The sequence below is a fragment of the Rhinatrema bivittatum genome, chromosome 14, assembly GCF_901001135.1.
Source record: "Rhinatrema bivittatum chromosome 14, aRhiBiv1.1, whole genome shotgun sequence".
NCBI lineage: Eukaryota > Metazoa > Chordata > Amphibia > Gymnophiona > Rhinatrematidae > Rhinatrema > Rhinatrema bivittatum.
In genome coordinates, this window is record NC_042628.1 from 79,951,077 (window position 1) to 79,973,020 (window position 21,944).

The following is a 21,944-nucleotide window of genomic DNA, read 5'->3' on the forward strand; positions in this document are numbered from 1 at the left end:
TCAACCCAACTGGGAGGTGGTGGGTCAGGCGGAAGACCCTGCTCTGCCCTGTCTTGGTCCTGAACTGCACCTATGGGGTAAATCCCTGTATCCAGCCGATCCCCTTCCAATGAGAGCTGCAGACGGTGATAGCTGAACCAGATGAGGGTTATAATATGGGTAATTGTGAATCAAAGTTGATGGTGCCATAGCTGAAAAGAGGTAAGGCTTTCCTTCCATTTTGTGTCTGTGGGAAAAACTTAGAAAACAAGGCCCTAAGCTGGGTGTGTAAAGAAGCAGGAGAACATATTTAGGTACAAAACAAAACTCAGGAAGCCAGGAGGCAATGCTGTGTACTGTTTATTGTAACTCTAGGACAGTGATCTGCAGCAAGAGAATACGATTAGACTCCATTTATTTTCAAATCGATCCACTCAAGGTACTGGTAGACTTTTGTGTAGATTCCAGGTTTGCCTGGGAAAGCACAGGGATGGTGTCCCCAAGAAACTATGCCCTGAATTTCCCCATCACACACCAGTGGTCCTCCGGAGTCGCCCTGTATGTAAATCAAAGAGATGTGTCACTGGCAATCTTCTTTTCAATATTAACATTGAATAAATGCATCTAAAAATAATTGTAGTACATGAACAGTACACATTAGACCATTTATAGTGCTTGCCGCAAAGTTTATCATGAGGGAAATGGCCTAACGTAAGGATAACAGGAGGTATTTAAACTACCCCACATTATTCTGCCACCAGTACCACATATATTATAATGAGCAGATTAGCATAAAAATGCTTGCTAATCAGATCATTAATAAACCATGCAAATAACACGGCTTGCTTCAAAATTTGCAAGTCACATTATTGGAACTGAGGTTAGCTACAACTCAAGAGCTGAAGTTTGCTTCCATCTGAGGCATCAGGATGCTAACACTGATTGGCCCCAAGTATTTTATTTATAAAGTTTTATATACCGTCATTTAAAATGTTCCATCACAACGGTTTACACAGATCCAAGATAATAGACATCAGTAACCCCACCATTGTGCAGAAAAGGCTCCGGAGAGCTCCATAGACCCTCTATCCCAGCCCCTCAATCTCTTCCCCGTTCAACCTGCAGGTGGCCATAGAGAAAAAATATGTTTTGAAGTTAAAAGCCACAGGGCAACTCTGCCCCAGCTGGACCTGCCTTTGCCCCATCCTAAGAGCTCCACTCTGCTTCCTGCTCCAGTCCCTCCACTCCCATGCAGCTGGAGAAAGCGGGAGAGGAAGAAGTGACGGTGAAACAAGCAAAGCAGAACTAAGAAACGCTGCTCTGCTCCCTAATCCAGCCTCTCCCCTCTTCTGTACAGAGAGGGAGGGAGAAGGGATAACAGTGCCCACAAAAACCCAAATCTCAGATTCAGCTAGTTTTAGTCAGAGGTTAATTTTTGCATGTCTTGATAAGTAATATACAAAGGCCTGAATTTTCAAAACTATTTATGCACATAAAATATGGTTTTGTGTGTGCAAATGACTGTTGTAAAATTGGCCAGAACTCAAAGTGCATAAAGTCCCGGGACCTTTATAACCCAGTTTTGCACATATCAGGACTGGTTCACAGTCAGATATAGGATGACCATCACGGGCATAAGCATACATCATACTATTTTTTTTTTTTCATTTTATAGATTATAATGCGTTACATTCAGGCCAAAACAGAGCGGTGCGCTCAACCTGAGCGCACCATTAGCTCCCGTTTGGACACGCGTTTTTGACGCACTATTATTACCCCTTATTCAGTAAGGGGTAATAGCGCGTGGAAAACGCTCGGCCAACGCCCCCAAAACTAATAGCGCTCTTCACATGCAAATGCATGTTGATGAGCCTATTAGTTAGTAGCCGCAATACAGAAAGTAAAATGTGTAGCCAAACCACCCATTTTACTCTCAGAAATTAACGCCTACCAAAGGCAGGAGTTAATTTCAGACAGCACCAGGCAAGTGCACAGAAAAGCAGAAAAAAACTGCTTTTCTGTACACCCTCCGACTTAATATCATAGCGATATTAAGTTGGAGGCCCGAAAATTAAAAAAATCTTTAAAAAAAAAAAATCTGCTCGCGGCCCGCGGGTTGGAAGACGGACGCTCAATTTTGCCGGCGTCTGTGTTCCAAACCCGTGGCTGTCAGTGGGTTCGACAACCGACGTCGGTAAAATTAAGCGTCGGCTGTCAGACCCGAAATCGGAGCAGCCTCAGAGGGAACTTTCCTTTCTCACCCCCACACCTTCCCCTATCTAACCCGCCCCCCAGCCCTACCTAAATCCCCCCTACCTTTATTATTTAAGTTGCACCTGCCTCCAGGCAGGCGTAGATTGCCGGCACGCGATTCCCTGGCCTAGCAGGCCTTCGGGGCCTCTGGCCATGCCCCCGCCACGCCTCAGACCGCCCATTCCCCGCCCCCTTTTTCGAGCCCAGGGACATCCGTGCGACCCAGGGCTTGCGCTCGTTGCCGAGCCTATGAAAATAGGCTCCGCGTCTGCAGGAGCGGGTTTTCGGGGTTACTGCGCAATATATGCGCGTAACCCTTTTAAAATCCGCCCCTTATGTATTTGAGGAGATATTCTGTTAGTGTAATAGGTGCGTAGAGGAAATATTTGTGTTTACTTCATTTCATTTTTTAATTATGATTTTTTTAAGTTTAGCTTTGTTTTGGTTTTTTTGTGTTCAAAAAATAGTGCACAATATTCAACAATCGAGTGCACTATTTGCAAATAGTACAAGCTGTTTTCCAATAACTAACAAAAAGTAAAATTCAAGTCTCAGAACCCAGGGTCTCTGGAGACCCTCTGTCCCACACTCCTGCCACCCCTGGAGGTGGCCAAGTTCCTCAGAAAAGATTTGTATTTATGAAGCAACTGCATTCATGGAACCTGCCCCCAACTCCAACTGCCCACCCTCCTGACCTCTCCCCCAGGCTAACGAAATAGTTGTAATGATCTAGTGGGGGCCAGAGTGATCCCTATGCTGTTGGACCATTTTCCAGTAGCTTCTGTCACATGATAGGGGAAACGGGTCAAGCAGCTCCATTTTTGAAAATGGCAGCTGCTGGGCCTGGTACCACAGAGATCACTCTGGATCCAGCTGGAAAAACTGGTCCGCAGTGGCTCTGAAACCGCCGAGGCAGTGGTGTTGGCTGCGTCTTGGCACAAGCAGCCTCCCCAGTACAGGTGGACAACTTTACATGGACTCGCTTCTCAGCTACGGCAGGAGGCAGTAACATGGGAACTTTGTCACTGAAACCTGAAACTGCCTACCTGTGCCTTTAGGCGGAGCCTTTAAGCTTCAGAGCTATTGAAGATTTACAGCATTTCTAGAGCAGTTGCTCTCTATGCTCAAGGCCCAGCTGGGGTCCCATTACACGTATGACACTATCTTACCCACATGTGACTGCTAGGATGGGGTATGTTGGGGAGGAAATGGCGCTAGCTGGCCAAGCTATTAATACAGTGTTGACGTCATCCACAAGCTCATGTGCCACACATGGCTCTTTTAGTGTCACTATCAGGCAGAACACATTATGGCAGCCACATGGATATGATCTTAGCTTTACTTTGACTACTCTACTGCTCCATTGTCAAAAGGAATCCTAAGTAGTCATGAGTTTTTTCTGTTACACACTGACCCAGACAGAGAAGCTGTGAGAGCAAGAAGGATGATAGAGAGGAGAGCAGCACCTAACACTCGACTGGCCTCCCTTTCCTGGAAGGGGAGGTGGTTAGTGCAGGTAGTGTAGCTGGCTTCAAAAAAGGTTTGGATAAGTTCTTGGAGGAGAAGTCCATTAATGGCTATTAACCAAGTTTACTTAGGTAATAGCCACTGCTATTAATTGCATCAGTAGCATGGGATCTTCTTAGTGTTTGGGTACTTGCCAGGTTCTTGTGGCCTGGTTTGGCCTCTGTTGGAAACAGGATGCTGGGCTTGATGGACCCTTGGTCTGACCCAGTATGGCACGTTCTTATGTTCTTACTCTGGGCCTCCACTAGAGCACCAGGGCTATTTTGTAAGTGTTGGGGTATTAGGGGTGGGGTGGACTAGGAAGGTGTGATGGCTCCCAGGGTGGGCTATTTTACAAAGGGGAGGAATTGGGAGATTGTAGGCAGGACCTATGAACTGTTTTGTCATAAACAGAACTTTTTCTGGGGGATGCCCTCAGGGGCAGCAGGGGTGGGGGGAGACAGGGGGTCTCTGCAGACCCCCTGGTTGCAATGTTTTTCTTGGGCTCCAGTGTGCACAAAAATAATAGAAAAAGAAACCTAAACAGTTTGGGTTTTTTGAATCATTTAAAAGACGAGATGAAATTTATTTATTTATTTATTTATTTAAGTTTTTTATATACCAACATTCAAGACAATAGTCCCATCATGCTGGTTCACATGAAACAGGAGTGCAAAATAAACTTAAACTTGAACAATAGTGCGGAAATAGCAGTTACATGTAACAAGGAAAATTGAACTTGGAATGAGAAGGAAAAAGGAAAAAGGAAAACCAGCTAATTACATATAATTACATTGTAAGAGGTAGCTAATAGTGATGTTGATGGTGATGTGATGATTGTTAGGAGTTAAATGATATTGGAGTTAGGAAAAGCCTGCCTGAACAGCCAGGTCTTGAGTCTTTTCTTGAAGGTTGAGAGGCTGGGTTCCATTCTAAGATCTGGGGGGATAGAGTTCCATAAGGTAGGACCGGCTGTGGAGAAGGCCCAATTTCTTAGCGTAATGTGTCTGGTAGTTTTGGCTGGGGGTACTTGAAGTGATCCTTTGTAAGCATCTCTTGTCGGTCTTGTTGAAGTGTGTAATCGGAGGGGGAAATGAAGGTCAATTGGGGCTAGTTGATGAATGTGTTTGTATATGGTGAGAATGGCCTTGTATATTATTCTGAAGTGGATGGGTAGCCAGTGGAGGCCCATTAGGATAGGGGTTATATGGTCTCTTCTCCTGGTATTAGTGAGTATACGGGCACAGGCATTTTGAACCATTTGCAGTGGTTTGGTGTGTAGAGAGGGGAGACCAAGCAAGATGGTGTTACAATAGTCCAGCTTTGCGAAGATGATTGATTGTAGGATTGTTCTAAAGTCATGAGTATGGAACAGAGGTCTTATTCTTTTCAGTACTTGGAGTTTATAAAAGCAGTCTTTGGTGGTTTTGTTGATGGTAGCTTTCAGGTTCAGGTGATTGTCAATTTGAACTCCTAGGTCTCTCACTTGTGTAGTTTTTGGTATGGCTGGATGAGTGGGGGTGCAGGAGCTGTTCTCTGGTGTGATGAGTAGTAATTCCGTTTTGGATGAATTTAGTACCAGGTTGAGGCTTGTGAGAAGCTGTTTGATATTTTGGAGGCATGTTTCCCAATGAGACAGTGTTTTCGCGAGTGACTCCTTGATGGGGATCAGGACCTGGATATCATCCGCGTAGAGGAAATGTTTGAGCTTGAGGTCAGTGAGAAGTTGGCATAAGGGTAACAGGTATATGTTAAATAAGGTAGGAGATAGGGATGAGCCCTGAGGGACTCCTACTGACGCGGGGTAGAGTGAGGATTCTTTGTTATGAATCTTAACCTTGTATCCTCTATTGCTGAGGAAGGTTCTGAACCACGAGAGGGCAGTGCCTGAGATACCTATGGCTATTAGTTGGTTGATGAGAAGGGAGTGGTTGACGGTGTCAAATGCTGACGACAGGTCATGACTGACATGAAATGACAATGTCACTGATGTTGTCATTTCAAACGAAAGCACATCCCTACAGGCCGATGCAATATTGGGCGCTCAGGCTACCGTGCAGGTTAACTTGCGGTTGGACACGCGTTTTGGATGAGTGTCCATAACCCCTGATGCAATAACGGGATCAGCGCATCCAAACCGGTGCGTAGCTAATAGTGCTCATCCCGTGTAAATGCCATGTTGCTGAGGCTATTAGCTAATACCTCCTATATTAAAAAAAAAACATGCACCCGATGCTCACATTTTAAGCCTCAAACATTAATGCCAGCCCTGGAGTTGGCGTTCAGTCTCGAGGTGCCCAAAAACCTTAACAGAAAATCAGAAAATACTGCTTTTCTGTGTTTCCTCCAAATGAATATTGTTGCAATATTAAGTCAGAGGAACCCCAGAAAGCAGAAACATAAAATAAAAACTTCTTGATGGCGGTCAAGTTAGGCAAACGGATGCTCAGTTTGAGTGTCTGTTTCCTAACCTACGCACAGCCACATCTCCTGGGCACCCGATGCCATGCACAATGCATCCCTAGCGCATCCTTTTTAGTGCAGCGAATTATTTGCCTATTGCACTGAGCACCCAAGAGAGGCAAATGTGCGGCGGTAAAAAACAGGCACTGAATTTGGACGCACATTTTTTACGTACACTCTATTGCATCGGCCTGCTAGTTAGTGATGTAATGGGCTTAGTGCAATATTTGCAATGTTACCTTCTCATAGGCTGGTTTGTGTTTGAGTTCTGGGTGCTAGTGCTGTTTTGGCAAGGCAGGTTTGCTACATATGGTCAGAGTGCATTTATTTTAAACATTTATAATCCTCCAATCCACACATCTTGGGGAAGTACAATACACACACATTATACTCTGCATTCATGTCAGTAGAGACAGATAACAGTGGGGAAATAAATACTCCAGGACTTCCAGGACCGGTTTGGCTTCAGGTGTTACAAATAAAATTGCATTAGGAATCTGCAACATTGGTGGTAATAATTGCAAGTGATATGTGACTGGTCCAAAGCATTGTAGCACGAGGTAGGGGCAGATGAATCTCTTAAGAACATAAGACATGCTATACTGGGTCAGACCATCAAGCCCAGTATCCTGTTTCCAACATTAACCAATCCCGGTCACAAGTGCCTGGCAGGATCCCAAGAGGGTGATAGATTCAATGCTGCTTAACCAGCATCAGGGACTTGTTTCTATCTGCTTACCTAAATTTTATATTTTAGTGTTCTTTTTTTTTTTTTTAAATAGTTTTCTATTATCTAGAACCTTCAATCATTTTAAAATCGTTTGTTCTCGTGTTCGGTATTCATACTGCACTTTTAGCTACGTTTTACCCAATTTGGAGACTTTTCACAGTGACCTGGTGATTTTATTCAGGTTAGACGGGGCTGGGAGAATAGCAGAGAAGGCTGACAGAGAGGGAACAGTACAAGCTGTGAGAAAGGATAAGAAGAGGAGCAGGGAGGAGCAGTTAGATAAAGGGAGGAGGAGAGGTGAAGAGGAGTGGGAAAAGAGCTATATGGATGGGGATAGGGGAGGTAAACCAAGAGAAGTGAGGTGAGGAGAGAGGGGATCATGGTGAGAGGTGAGGAGAGTGATAGAAGTGGCAGGAGGGAGGAGGAGAGGATAATGAGCTATGGAGAGACAAGTGATGGACAGAAAGTTATGCACATAGAGTAACAATAATGAATGATAAAGAAATGAGAGGACGTCTAGAAAATAAGCTTTAAAAGAAAAGGGAGGGTCTAAGGCAGAGAGGAGCTGAGAAGCCGAAAGCCAGCAGAGACAGAGGAAAGGTTGGAAACTTGTTTTATTTGAAGTTTGGTGGAGATTTCTGTGCAAGGGAGGGGGCAGGAGGGATCTGCCCTTTTATTCCAGCCCTGCAGTCACGGGGTAAATGAGGTGTGGGGAAGGGGGAGGAGCTTGGGGTGGCAGCTCCGGTAATGAAAGGGGCTGTGCTTAGGGCTTGCGTCCCTTGCTACACAAGAAAGTAAAACCTTCCCACAGCAGACGCAATTATCTCTTGGGTTTCCAAACCGAGGGCAGGCCCTGGAGCTGGGGGGAGAGCCCAGGAAATACAAGCAGTGCAGTATCTTATGTGCACTCAGCAGGCCTGGGACTGGCTCTGGGCTGGGATCTGAGCCAAGAGACGGAAGAATAATTCCAGAAAGAAATATAGTGCATGGGCTCCGGGAGTACAGAGAGGGGATTATGGTGGAGAGAAGAGGAGAGGAAAGGTGAGGAGAGAAATGGAAGTGGCAGGAGGGAGGAAGAGAAGAGAATGAGCTAGGGAGAGACAGCTGATGGTCTAAACTGGACATTGCCAACAAAACACGGATAATTCATAGTAAAACAAACAAGCAAAGGCATAAAGTATCAATAGTATTCTACATACACAGTAATCATTAGGGATCTGCAGGGAAAAATGTCTTTTTTTTCTCATGAGTATCATTTTGTTTAATGTTTATTTTGTTTTTGTCCTTAGAAGCAAAATAATCATTTTTAAAAGAAACCCAAGAACAGAAAAAAAAAATATAAACAGGACCTCCGCAGGACGCCCTATTCCCCATCTCAATCACCCCCAGGAATCTCCGTGGCCCCCGCTTACCTGATCCATGGGGTCTGCTGTAAGCAGCCCAAGACTGGGTCCTGGTACGGAGGCCTAGGCCCAACAATGGAACCCAACCCAAGGCCTGGTCCCAGTGCCTGATGCCAGGACCCAGCCCGAGGGTCAGTCCTGCTGCCGAGGCCTAGCATTAGGCTGGTGCTAAGGCCTGGTTACACTGCCTAGGCCCAACGCAAGGGTCCAGCTTAAGGTTCAATCCTGGTGCAGAGGCCTAGGCCAGATGCCAAACCCGGCCTTAGCACCAGTCCGATCACGGAGGCCTAGATAAAACCTTCAATGTAGTCTCCCCTCTTCTTTTCTTGAAAAAAAATGACATATCCTCTTCAAGGACTTACTGCAGTAATGTTACTAGGTGGAAGTGTCACTGGGTGGACAGCTACCTGCTCTAGGCCTCGATGGCAGGACTGGGTCTTGGGACAGGCCACAGCTAAGACAGAGGCCTTGGTACTGGGACCAGACCCAAAGTCAGGCTTAGGCCTAGGCCTCATCACCAGTAATGGGCCTTGGGCAAGGGTCCAGCATTGGGCCTAGTCCTCTGTGTCAGGACTAGGCCTCTGGTTGGGCCCTGGCATTGGGCCTAGGACTCACACTAGGAGCGGGTCATGGGCCAGGTCCTTGCATTTGGCCTAGACCTAGGCTTTGGTGCTTGGGCTAGGCCCTGGCTTAGGTCGTAGGCCTGGGCCTTGGTACCAGGACCAGGTATTGGGTCATGCCTAGGCCTCAGAAGTGGGACCAAGCCTGGAATTGGGCTGCATTGTTGGGCCTAGACATCAGATTGTTTTGTTTTCAGAACATAATTAAAACCAATGAATTCTCATTGGCTTTTCTTTTGTTCTGTATTGAAAACAATATGAAGCAAATGCATATACCTAGCAATCATGATTATAATTGGCCTCATGGAGAAATACTGACTATAGGAGGTGCACTTACCTGGCAGGAGTCCTTCCCACCCTCGGGAACCCCTGCACAGAGCATGTTATTGGTGATGGTATCTTCAGCATACGCTTCCTGGCAGTAATCATGGCAAGTGATTGTCACATTAACACACTGCAGGGTATCTGGAAAAGTCTCTAAGAACAAGAACAAAGTGTTTACCATTGTTACTAAAATATTCACACTGAGAAGAGAAGCAACAACAAATACTCCTGAACCACACTGTGACTACAGAAACTAGGGATTCCCCATCTGTGAAGCAATGACTGGGATTGGAGTATGGTCAGTGGTGAGGTAACAAGTTTTTCATTGTGCGTAAAGCCTTGAACAGGCAGCAAATCAAAATGGTGGCAGCTGACCTGAGGCCAACACCATTTTGATTTGGTGCAGCAGTGAGGAGGCAGGAGCAACTAGGGATTGTGAGTAAGCTGGAGGAATAGGCTGAGGCGATGCCATTGGGAAGGATAATCTCAACTACAGGTGCACAACGCTGGCTTCCACGTTAGGAGTCACTATCCAGGAAAAAGATCTTAGTGTAATTGTGGACAATATGTTGAAATCCTCAGCTCAGTGGGGCTGATGTAATCAGCCTCACTGACATTACTGTGGGAATTTAATCATGTTTTAGCACTGATTTTCGGTGCTAAGCTTACCTTGGTATGCAATGAGGATTTTAGTGTCAAACAGGAGTAAAAACCAGCAGCACGATTAGAATACGAACTGCAGTATATTAAGCTTATTAGCAGGGAGGCTGCCTAGCCTAGACTTCTTTTACTGTGGGAAATTTAACTTCTGGTCAGAGGCAGGAGTTAAAGTTTTTGTGGTAGAGAGGAGACCATCAAACCGCACTCGAGCAGTTGGGCAGGATTGGTAAACTGGCCAGGCAAGTCCTCCCTCTCAGAGCTGTGCCCAGCCCTATCTCCCACCCAAAGCAGGCTGAACCTTAGCAGAGAGGAGCGCACACCCTCCCAAATCCCCTCCCACCCATAAAATAGCCCCTCCAAGTCCTCCAGCTCTCTCCCACCCCAGGAAAACCCCACTGGAGAAGACCTCATCTCCTCGCTCCCTCACTGGCAGTCTGGTGGTGCCAGGGAAAGGATCAATCCCCTTTCAGAATTCTTAACGTACCGCCTATTGAAAGGGGATAGGTCCTTTCCCTGACAGCTGACACTGGAGGGACCAATCCCCTTTCAGAATTCCTAACGTACCGCCTATTGAAAGGGGATAGGTCCTTTCCCTGACAGCTGACCCTGGAGGGACCAATCCCCTTTCAGAATTCTTAATGTACCGCCTATTGAAAGGGGATAGGTCCTTTCCCTGACAGCTGACCCTGGAGGGACCAATCCCCTTTCAGAATTCCTAACGTACCGCCTATTGAAAGGGGATAGGTCCTTTCCCTGACAGCTGACCCTGGAGGGACCAATCCCCTTTCAGAATTCCTAACGTACCGCCTTCACGGAATGCCTAAGCATATTATGTCCGACAGAGGAGTACAATTCACTGCCAAATTCTGGAGAGCCTTAGGTAAAAAAATTTGACATCTCCTTGGACTTGACCTCCGCTTACCACCCTCAATCTAATGGACAGGCTGAAAGAATGAACAGAACGCTTAAACAGTTTCTAAGGTCCTACGTTAATTCAAGGCGGAGTGACTGAGCAGAACTGCTGCCTTGGGCAGAATTTGCTATCAACTCGCATCCTGCTACATCTATGGGGTCTTCTCCCTTCAAACTCATCTATGTACGACAACCGCTTCCTCCTCTTCCAATTCTCTTATCAGTGGCTTCTCCTGCTGCACAGGCTAGTGCAACAGAGTTATCTCAGCTTTGGAAGCAAACGAAGGATCTACTCCTCAAAGCAGGACAGAAAGCAAAAAGGATCTACGATGCTCACCATTGAGAGGCACCTCAGTTTCAGCCTGGAGACAAAGTCTGGCTGAGTACCAAGTTCCTCAGTCTTAAACTACCTTCATCACGTTTTGCGCCTCGCTATGTAGGACCCTTTGCAATCCTTCGGCGCTTGGGAAATCTGACATACAGTTTGAAACTACCTCCATCAATGAGAATACACAACACCTTCCATGTCTTTCTGTTAAAACCCTTGCTGCTCTGAGTTCTCTATAAGAAGACCCCAGAACCCACAAATCTGGACACTTAGGACAACATTGAATATGCTGTGGATGACATCTTGGATGTCCATAAGAGAGGCAAGACGTGGGAATACCTCATCTCCTGGGAGGGTTATGGACCAGAAGAAAACTCTTGGTATGTCAATTTCATCTCACATACCCTCGAAAACCCAGACCACCAGGAAGAGGACCTGGAGGGGGCCCTTTGAAGGGGGGTATTGTTGCATCCGTTGGTCGCAGATGGCTGTGACCACTCTGCCTCACCTCTCTTCTACCCTTTTCCTCCTCCCTTGGAAGGATGGCTGCCTCTGGTGCTGATTGCCGAAACCCTCAGCGTCTCTGACACAGCATGGGCATCCCCATCCGCCATGCTTCTTCCTGAGGTCTCCTAGGACGCACATGCGCACGCTGCCTACACTTTTGAATACGTCATGGTGGGAACATCAGGGGCATCCCCACCGCATGACATCAGTACCTCTGGGTATTTAAACCTCTGCTCCACTACAGCGAGTTAGCAAGGACTTAGGTTTTGCTACTCTGACCACTTCTAAGCTGCTCACTTGGATTCTCCTCTACCCTCCGGGGTATTTCGCTCCTACGGAAGCTCTGGGTACCCGTTCCTCAGGGGCCTCTCGCTTCTATCTGCCCTTCGGGGTTCAACTACCTAACTTCAGGACACCCGCTCCTCGGGGGTCTTGTCTACTTCTCTTTCAGGATCCCTCATCGCTCCTAGGGTATCCTGCACCTCGGACCTCAGGTCCTTCTCTTCATTCTATCCTATGGAACTTACCAGCACTGCCACTCTGTGAGTATCACTACGCTCCAGCTCTCCATATTCCACCCTTCAGGTTCGGCTTATCACGCGCTGCAGAACACTACCAACCTTTGCTACATCTGGGTGAGACCATCTACTACAGAGACTGTCTGAGCTTACGGAGATATCGCTGGACTACAGTACTGTTCATCCCTTGGGCAAGATTCAACTTAACTACAGCAGTACAAAAAGCTTTCTTTCCTCAGTGTCTGCTTACTAGAGTCTAGCCAATCATTGTGGTTTCCCATGGGGCCCCTCCCCGTGGGAGGAGTCATCGCCACTTCGATCAAGAGTCCACATTATGCCACTAACCCAACACTGTGTATCAGTACCCCAAACTATAAAAGTTGGGGCCTGTGTTTGTTGCGGAGGGGTGTTTTAGTGTGCCCTTGGGCCTCAGCCCGACCCCAGGCGGATCCAGGACCGGACCGAGGGTTGACTGTGTGTTCCACCATGGCTAACAGTCTGACCCTCTGCCAGGCCGGCAAGCTCCCATGGCCAACAACAGATGATGTTGGAATGTGAATGGTCCTCCGACCATTCCGAGTCCTTTCGGACCTGCTGCATGGAACAGCAGGCCTGGCCTGAGGTCGAGGGCAGACGGGCCTTGATACAAAGACATGACAGCAGGATCGATGCAACGGCATCGCGGACAAAGACATGACACCATAGCTGATGCGAAGACATCACGGACCAGTGGTCGATGCGATGGCATCAGGAACAAGACATGATACCAAGAGTGATGCAACGGTATCCAGGACGGGACGAGGAACTGACAAAGTCCAGACGAGACGAGAAGCTAGGCAGATGGACATTGGCACTGTCTCTCAGGGCGCCCTACTCAGCCCACCCGCGGGACTGAGTCGCGGACCACCCTGTCCCACTGCGTGCCCTACACAGCCCGAGGAGGCTGGTCACGGACAATGCAGGGAGTGGGACAAGCGCAGGGAAGGATCCAGTCGAAGCAACAACGGAGCCGATGTCGTCCGAAGCTCCACCAACGGCTGGCAAGACATGACAGCTCAGGAGCACAGGACACCAGTCCACCTGTAGGCTAGTCCACACATCATCCGAGGGTCCCCCGGCCTAACAGGTACCAAAAGGCTGAAGAGCGCTGAAGATGAAGACACAGGAGCAGGAAGTCGAGGAACCTGGAACATCAGGAAACAGAAGACCAAGACGAGACACCAGGACACCTGGACGGGGACCTCAGGCACGAACATGACTTGGCATGACGAGACGAAGCAACAAGAACTCCATGGAGAAGACAAAGAAGATCTTTTGGAGCTCTGGCAGGCAGGAGCCTCCAGAGTGAAGCAACTCCGATGCAAGGCGAATACTGAATGATGGAGCAGCCGTTTTATAGGGCTGGGCAGGAAGTCCACTCCCTAGATGGGGCCAGCACACTTCCTGTGCCTGGCCCTTTAAATCTAGCAGAGAGGCGCGCGCCGGCGCGTAAGGAAGCAAGGCTGTGCAGGACCGTGGACAGCGGCCTGTACAGCGTCAGAAGCGCAGGGCTGGCCTGAGGAGCAGGCCCAATGACGGCAGCGGCTCCAGGGGCGGCTCCAGCCACCACTCGAGCCTGGGGCTTGTGGCCTCAGTGCCGCAAAGATCAGATGACGTCGGCAGCACAGGGGACGGCAGGAAGTCCATGGCTCCAGCGGACTTCCTCCCGGGCCGCGTGGGCAAGACACAGTCCGCAGCTCCGGCCACGTGGGAGGCCCGACAGTGGCGTCCTGCTGCGTCGGGTGAAGAAAAGCAGCATGGGGTGAGTGCCTGCTCGCGGGGAGACCCGCGGGCAGCGCGATTCATAACAGTGTTTATTGTCATCTGAATCCAATTCCTCTCTCCCCCCCCCCCCCCACCTTGCCATTAAACAATACCTAATTAAGCAGCTCTGCAAAATAAAAAATAGAGAAGTACAGGGTCCATGGTCCCTTTCCCTTCCCACACAAAGTTCCCTATTGGGCTGGGAACCCTCCCCCCAATCCCCTCTTTATAAAAATGATCCCAGGTCCACCGGTGGCTGCCTCACCTCCTGGGAGCGGACACCTTAACACTGCATGGAAGGGGGGAAAAGGCCAGCGACAGCACAGAATATAATATTTACAGAACCAGGGAAGAGAGTGAATGGACCCATGAACATTAGAGAGAGAGTGGGGGAACAAGAGCCCAACAGAGCCATAAAGGGAATTTTATAGGGGAAGGGAGAGAAATCCACCATAGGCCCTCTATTTCTATTTTTCAGGGGGTTTTTGTAGTGTTACTTAATCAGATATCTTTTGAAGATATCCAGCCACGCAAGACCAGATAACTAAAAAAACGCAACCAGTCACAGTCAAACATAGCTGGTTAGGCTTTTTTTTAGTTATCTAACTACATTTGCCATATAATGGGCAAATATATCGAGCAGGACATTTATCCCGTTCAATATACAGAACAAGTTATCCGGCTAACTTACCTGGAAAACCTGTCCTATCACTGGCTTTTGAAACCCACCTAGTATTGTGGAAAGCGTGGGACATACATTTTAAAATAAAATAAATACATTTGATTTTCATTTCCAGAGCTCAAGAGGGGATTCGTTCCATTTTCTGCAGGGAAACGGGACATCGGGAGCAGTCACTCACCTTCAGGACTGGTGGTAGTGCCCCAACCACACACAAGGCAGTGCTTGTTCACAGGGGGATAGAGGGTGGGCAGTAGGAGAGGCTTCACGTAGTCATTCAAGACAGCAGGAGCGTTCAGTTTCAGCAGCATGATGTCATTCACATAAGTGGCAGGATTGAAATCTTGGTGAGGGAACATTTCAGCCGCATACAGGAATTGCTCCGTCCCTTCAGGATGATGGATATTGTGTTCTCCCAGGCGGATCTGAAGGTGGCTGAAAAATGAAAGAAAAAATAAAAATATACTAAGAATGCTCAATCAAGCTTTGAAATTTGCAGCTGTGGTGAAGGCATCTACAGGGTCTGCACGTCCCACTGTGAAAGCCCTGCAAATGCACAGGTGGCATCTCCAAGACAGCAGCAGCAGCCAGAAACCTGATTAACTCTCTGTAACTCTCACCCCAGCAGCAGCAGCAGGAGGAGGCGGCCATCTTGTATGTCCCTCCTCCTTTCCCAGGAACAGGTGGTGCTTGTCATAGTATCGGTCTTGTGGCATGAGCAGCTCATAAAATGAAACTGGCCCGGCACCTCAGAAGTTGAAACTATGACAGGGGTCACCAAATTGCTATATTTTCCATCTCCCTTCATCCCTTTTTTTATATGCAGTGATGGGAAAAAGACTGGCAGGACTTCTCATCCTCCGCCAGCTGAAGACTAGGAACGTATGCGGTGGAAGCAGAAAGGCCGAGCAGGTGAGAAGGAAGAGAGGATGTGAGTGGGGGAATGGGAAAGAAGGGGAGGAGAGAGAGAGGTGACAGAATGGAAAGGGCAGGGGAGTGCAACCAACCCCCCCCCCCCCCCCCCCAGGTGGAAGACAAAGCAAGAGGCAGAGTTTCTGGGGACTGGTCAGGCAGAGAGGATGGAGGGGATAGGGTAAGAGCTTTCTGGGGAAAGGAGGAGAAGGCGAAGAGAGAGCTACGGGTGCAAGTGGCAAGAATGTGGGGAGAGTCTTGAAGGATAAGAGGAGAGCTTCAAGGTGTCTGGGACCCTTCCAGGGATGGATTAGTAAGGGGGAAGTGGGGAGAGCTTGCTGCAGATTGAACAGAATGAAGATTGAAACTTGGGTGGAGGTGCAGGAGAGAAGTGGCAGGGAGAGAGGACCCAAGGAGGGAAGGGATGAGGAGAGCAAAAGGGGGACTGGCTATTGGGTGAAGAGAGGACGAGTGCGTGAGAGAGAGGGGACCCTGGATTTCTTGAGAGGGGAGAAATCCAGGAAAATAAGGTTGGAGGAAGGGGAAGTGGCATGGAAGAAAGAGGAGGAATGATGAAAGGCAGACAGGGAGACGAGCCAGGAGGGAAGAGAGAGTATTAAATTATCCAGGAGAGGAGAGAGAGAGAGAGAGAGAGCAAAGATGAGGAGAGGAGAGAGGAGAGAGAGAGAGAGAGCAAAGATGAAACCATTGAGAGAGAGAGAGAGACTGAGCCAGAAAATCAAACCAGAAATACCAAAGGTTAGAAACTTATTATTATCCGATAGAGAAAACGAATAACTTTTCATTGTAAACTATCCTATGTCCTAGTTCAAAGTCTGTCACCAGGACTCGTCTCCACACAGAGTTTACATTGTTTTGGAGGGGTTTTCTCACTTAGATTTTATTGATTTTTTTTTTTTTTTGAGAATTTACAGGTTAATAACTGGATTTTGTTGGCCAATTTTAATTTTTCTGCTGTGTAATTCCCTTGTATGTAGGAAACACCAGCTAGTTTTGAGGTTTCATTTATTTGGCTTTAAAGGGGATGGAACAGCTCCCCTATGAGGAAAGGCTGAAGAGGTTAGGGCTGTTCAGCTTGGAGAAGAGACGGCTGAGGGGGGATATGATAGAGGTCTTTAAGATCATGAGAGGTCTTGAACGAGTAGATGTGAATCGGTTATTTACATTTTCGAATAATAGAAGGACTAGGGGGCATTCCATGAAGTTAGCAAGTAACACATTTAAGACTAATCGGAGAAAATTCTTTTTCACTCAACGCACAATAAAGCTCTGGAATTTGTTGCCAGAGGATGTGGTTAGTGCAGTTAGTGTAGCTGGGTTCAAAAAAGGTTTGGATAAGTTCTTGGAGGAGAAGTCCATTAATGGCTATTAATCAAGTTTACTTAGGGAATAGCCACTGCTATTAATTGCATCAGTAGCATGGGATCTTCTTGGTGTTTGGGTACTTGCCAGGTTCTTGTGGCCTGGTTCGGCCTCTGTTGGAAACAGGATGCTGGGCTTGATGGACCCTTGGTCTGACCCAGCCTGGCAATTTCTTATGTTCTTATGAAATGCAATGCTGTTACAAAAAAGGTGCTGAGGATGAAAACAGCTAATTAATTCAAAGGGCATCAGATAAACATTGTGGATCTCTAGAGGCCAGAAATGGTGCATGGGGGTAACCTGCATGAAGCGGCAGTTACTGCCCTTAACAGAAGACTCCCATCCCACCCTCAGCCTGAAACTAGAGAGAGCAAGGCAGACTCTAGGACCAGAACTCAATCTGTCTCTCTGGGGTTGTCTCAGGAGTTGGAGAAGATTTCTGTAGAGTCTATTTTTTGGTGAAGAGACTTTATTTTTGTCTGGATCTCAGTCCTGCCTTTTGCATGGATCCTTCCCTGCTTGGAGGATCCTTTCCTGCCTTTTGCTTGGATCCTTCCCTGCCTGGAGGAGTTTCTCTGGGTTCCCTGCCTGACTACAAGGAGTGAGAGCATCAGAGAAATGAGTTGCATTTTTTAGAAGATTTTGTTCCTGTTTTGTTGGGAGGATTTTTGCCACCATTCCGGCCTGTGAGAAGAAGGAGCAAGGACTTTCTCTGTTTGCACGTTAGGAACCTTCTACCCAAGAGGTGCAGTTTCACATTGGAAAAGAGCCAGGAGATCCCAGTTCCTTAAGAGCCCACCTTCCATTACTAGGAGAGCTGGCTCCTCCTTCTTCTGGCCTGACAGCTACGAACTACCATGTACAGGACTGAGAGACATTTTTTGACTGTGAAGATCGACTGAAGATACGATGCTGATTGACTTGAAGTCATTTTGCAGAAAACGTTTTTGGAACAGCCTACAAGTGTGTACAGTTTCCCTTTGAGGAAAGGTGACCTAAAGCCAAGACATCCCGGTTGTGATTCCTCTGTGAGATGTTCCCTCTGGAGCTCCTTGCCATGGATATCAGGCCGACACCAGGAAAAAACTGAAAATCCAGCGGTTTCTTGAGGCTTTTGGCCCATGGTGGTAGTTCTCTGGCTTCCCATTTCAATTTGCCGGGCTTGTTTGTTTTTTTAACTAACGTTTTTTTGCCTTCTGCTCCCCCTGCACTTTTGTAATCCGTGTTGTATGCAAGTTAAATTGGCCTCCATGGCCTCGTTGTTTTGTAACTCGCTTTAAGCTCACTCTTTGGAAGAGCATGTAATAATGATGAAAATCTATTTATTCATTTACTTTATTAATTTATTTTAATATTTATAGGTTTCACAAGATCATGCTCGGCCAACTACAACAATTTGGACATCTAAATCAATCAGCCAAATGTACAACAATACATTTCATTAAATGATGATGATGATGATGATGAAAGGGATCTGTTTCTCCCTGTGTGCTGTGGCCTTGGAGAAATATCCTCCCCCACCAATCACCGCCAAATGGACCCCAGCACCTTGGGGTTTGTGACCGCAAGACACAGCTCATCCCTGCATTTCGGGCCCTCACACAAAAGTGAGTTACGCACAGCTGCATAAGTTGTTTGAAAGATCAGAGGTCCCTCAGTGCCCTGCAGCCATACCTCAGCTTACAGTGTGCAGCAGTAAGCACCCAGTTTGTGGTGATCAGTGTCCCTCCACAGACGTGCTCATCGAAGTAGTACAGCGAGGCCAGCCAGGGCTGGGAGTGGGCAACAGGTTCATAGCCTCCGATGATCCTGTGGTCTTCTCGGGCAGCAGCTGGAACACGAAAGAAGAACCCGACTTTATGTTCAATAGTAAAGGTTAACAAATAAAGCAAACAAAAAATAAGCCATAAGGTGGGAGCATTTTATTGGACATTTCCTAACTAGATTTTGGGAAGTAATATTCCCTTCCTCGAGTCAGACTAGAATGAGCAAAAGATGACGACATTACCAGAAAATGCAAAAGGCATTCCAGCGACAGTGATTTAATGGGTGATCAGAAGCTGGGAGGTTATTTTTATCCGGTTCTGAAGCATCGAATCATTTTATTTGTTGAGTTTTATATACCGTCATTCGGTTGAGCCATCACAACGGTTTACAAACGTATACATTTTCTTAGCAGTTGTGTAACAGTAGAAACCAAAACTTTTAACTTCAAAAGTGTAGAATTCCTGGATTGCTTTTATTTTCCTTTAATTATCCTGATCATAAAGTCATTGATGCAGGGGTCTGGTTCTGAAAGGAGGTCAATCACAGTATCTTAGTAACTGAAATGCAGAAGGGTTTAGAGAAAAGAGGAAGCACTGCAGGATATCTTTAAAAAAAAAAAAGGAAGGTGATACTTTTTACACTCATTTGTTCTACAAGCCTGCGAATCAGACAGAAAACTGGACAGAGATTAGACTGAATATATCCAAAAGATGGGAACAATGGAAGAAATGTGAGATTGTAATCTGCTGGATGTGGATTGGAGTAACCCAGCTTCAGATTCTGTAAGCAGTAGTGAGATTGTGGATGCTGATAAGGAGGGGACTGTGGATGCTGATTGACGTCGCTACTGTTGTGAGAGCCTGCGCGGCTGCCTGGGCACACGGGGTCTGGGTGTGACTGCCCTCCTCAGCTGTACTAGCTCTGTCCATATGTAGTATAGGATGATAAGATTCTGTAAGCAGTAGTGAGACTGTGGATGCTGATAAGGAGGGGATTGTGGATGCTGATTGACGTTGCTACTGTTGTGAGAGCCTGCGCGGCTGCCTGGGCACACGGGGTCTGGGTGTGACTGCCCTCCTCAGCTGTACTAGCTCTGGCCATATGTAGTATAGGTTGATAAGATTCTGTAAGCAGTAGTGAGATTGTGGATGCTGATAAGGAGGGGATTGTGGATGCTGATTGACGTTGCTACTGTTGTGAGAGCCTGCGCGGCTGCCTGGGCACACGGGGTCTGGGTGTGACTGCCCTCCTCAGCTGTACTAGCTCTGTCCATATGTAGTATAGGTTGATAAGATTCTGTAAGCAGTAGTGAGATTGTGGATGCTGATAAGGAGGGGATTGTGGATGCTGATTGACGTTGCTACTGTTGTGAGAGCCTGCGCGGCTGCCTGGGCACACGGGGTCTGGGTGTGACTGCCCTCCTCAGCTGTACTAGCTCTGTCCATATGTAGTATAGGTTGATAAGATTCTGTAAGCAGTAGTGAGATTGTGGATGCTGATTGACGTTGCTTCTGTTGTGAGAGCCTGCACTGCTGCCTGGGCACACGAGGTCTGGATGTGACTGCTCTCCTCAGCTGTACTAGCTCTGTCCATATGTAGTATAGGTTGATAAGATTCTGTAAGCAGTAGTGAGACTGTGGATGCTGATAAGGAGGGGATTGTGGATGCTGATTGACGTTGCTACTGTTGTGAGAGCCTGCACGGCTGCCTGGGCACACGGGGTCTGGGTGTGACTGCCCTCCTCAGCTGTACTAGCTCTGTCCATATGTAGTATAGGTTGATAAGATTCTGTAAGCAGTAGTGAGACTGTGGATGCTGATAAGGGGGGATTGTGGATGCTGATTGACGTTGCTACTGTTGTGAGAGCCTGCGCGGCTGCCTGGGCACACGGGGTCTGGGTGTGACTGCCCTCCTCAGCTGTACTAGCTCTGTCCATATGTAGTATAGGTTGATAAGATTCTGTAAGCAGTAGTGAGACTGTGGATGCTGATAAGGGGGGATTGTGGATGCTGACTGACGTTGCTACTGTTGTGAGAGCCTGCGCGGCTGCCTGGGCACACGGGGTCTGGGTGTGACTGCCCTCCTCAGCTGTACTAGCTCTGTCCATATGTAGTATAGGTTGATAAGATTCTGTAAGCAGTAGTGAGACTGTGGATGCTGATAAGGAGGGGATTGTGGATGCTGACTGACGTTGCTACTGTTGTGAGAGCCTGCGCGGCTGCCTGGGCACACGGGGTCTGGGTGTGACTGCCCTCCTCAGCTGTACTAGCTCTGTCCATATGTAGTATAGGTTGATAAGATTCTGTAAGCAGTAGTGAGACTGTGGATGCTGATAAGGGGAGGAGTGATAGGAAACATTGAGCTCACAAATGGAGATAGTGTCTATAATGCCCGGACAGATGCCCATCTGAGCATCAATGATCGTCAGGCGGAATTGTTTAATATAGCAGCTAAGATGGATAGAAGTCACAGAAAGATCAAAGTCATGGAGTTCAGGTATGCAGACTTTGAAGAAAAAAAAAGAAGTAACTTAAGGAGGAGCTAAATGGCTAGAAAGAGATGAAAGAAGTGAAACAACATTAGGCTGAATTAAAAAGGAGCTATAACAAAGGCAACAAGTCCTATTGTCACTCCTTGTGACCTTGGGCAAGTCACTTTACCCTCCGTTGCCTCAGGTACAAAATTAGATTGTAAACCCTGTGGGGATAGGGAAATACCTGCAGTACCTGAATGTGATCCACTTTGATGTTCACTTTGAAGTGACTTAAATACGAAATCTAAAAATCTAAACTAAATAAATAAATCTTTATGTAAGAATGGTGAATAAAGCAATATAGTTTCATTTTATTTCATTTATTTTGGCTTTATAATATCGCTTAACACACATGCTAACATTGTACAAATATAAAAACATGTATAATACTTGTTGCACTGGAGGTGGACCCTTGGCATGGCGCAGGATTGTTACAGCCCTCTGAGGGCACCTGCCGCCAGGAGGCGGAGCACACAAGGAGATAGAGGCAAGCTGGAGCTTCACCAATAACGACCCAGGAGCTCCGTGGGTTGAGCCCTTGGATTCCAGGGCCGCCTGGACTTAGGTGGGCCTCTGAGGGTCTCCCGGAGAGATGGCGGAGAGGAGTGCCCACAAATTGCAGCGGTGCTCGGGTGGCAGTGAACAGGCGAGCTAGACCGGAACA

The 21,944-nt window shown here is 47.4% G+C and overlaps 1 protein-coding gene across 1 annotated transcript in view; it reads right to left on the reverse strand.

Moving 5' to 3' along the window:
* Positions 1 to 321: 321 nt before the first annotated feature.
* The window catches only part of LOC115075688 (trypsin-like), a 36,641-nt gene continuing 15,018 nt past the window's right edge, over positions 322 to 21,944 (reverse strand). The window contains exons 2-5 of the mRNA XM_029576319.1: positions 18,655 to 18,811; positions 14,867 to 15,120; positions 9,292 to 9,431; positions 322 to 535 (exon numbers count right to left, since the gene is read on the reverse strand). Coding sequence (XP_029432179.1) covers positions 383 to 535; positions 9,292 to 9,431; positions 14,867 to 15,120; positions 18,655 to 18,811 — 704 coding nt within the window. The 3' untranslated portion in view covers positions 322 to 382. The remainder of the gene's footprint in view (positions 536 to 9,291; positions 9,432 to 14,866; positions 15,121 to 18,654; positions 18,812 to 21,944) is intronic.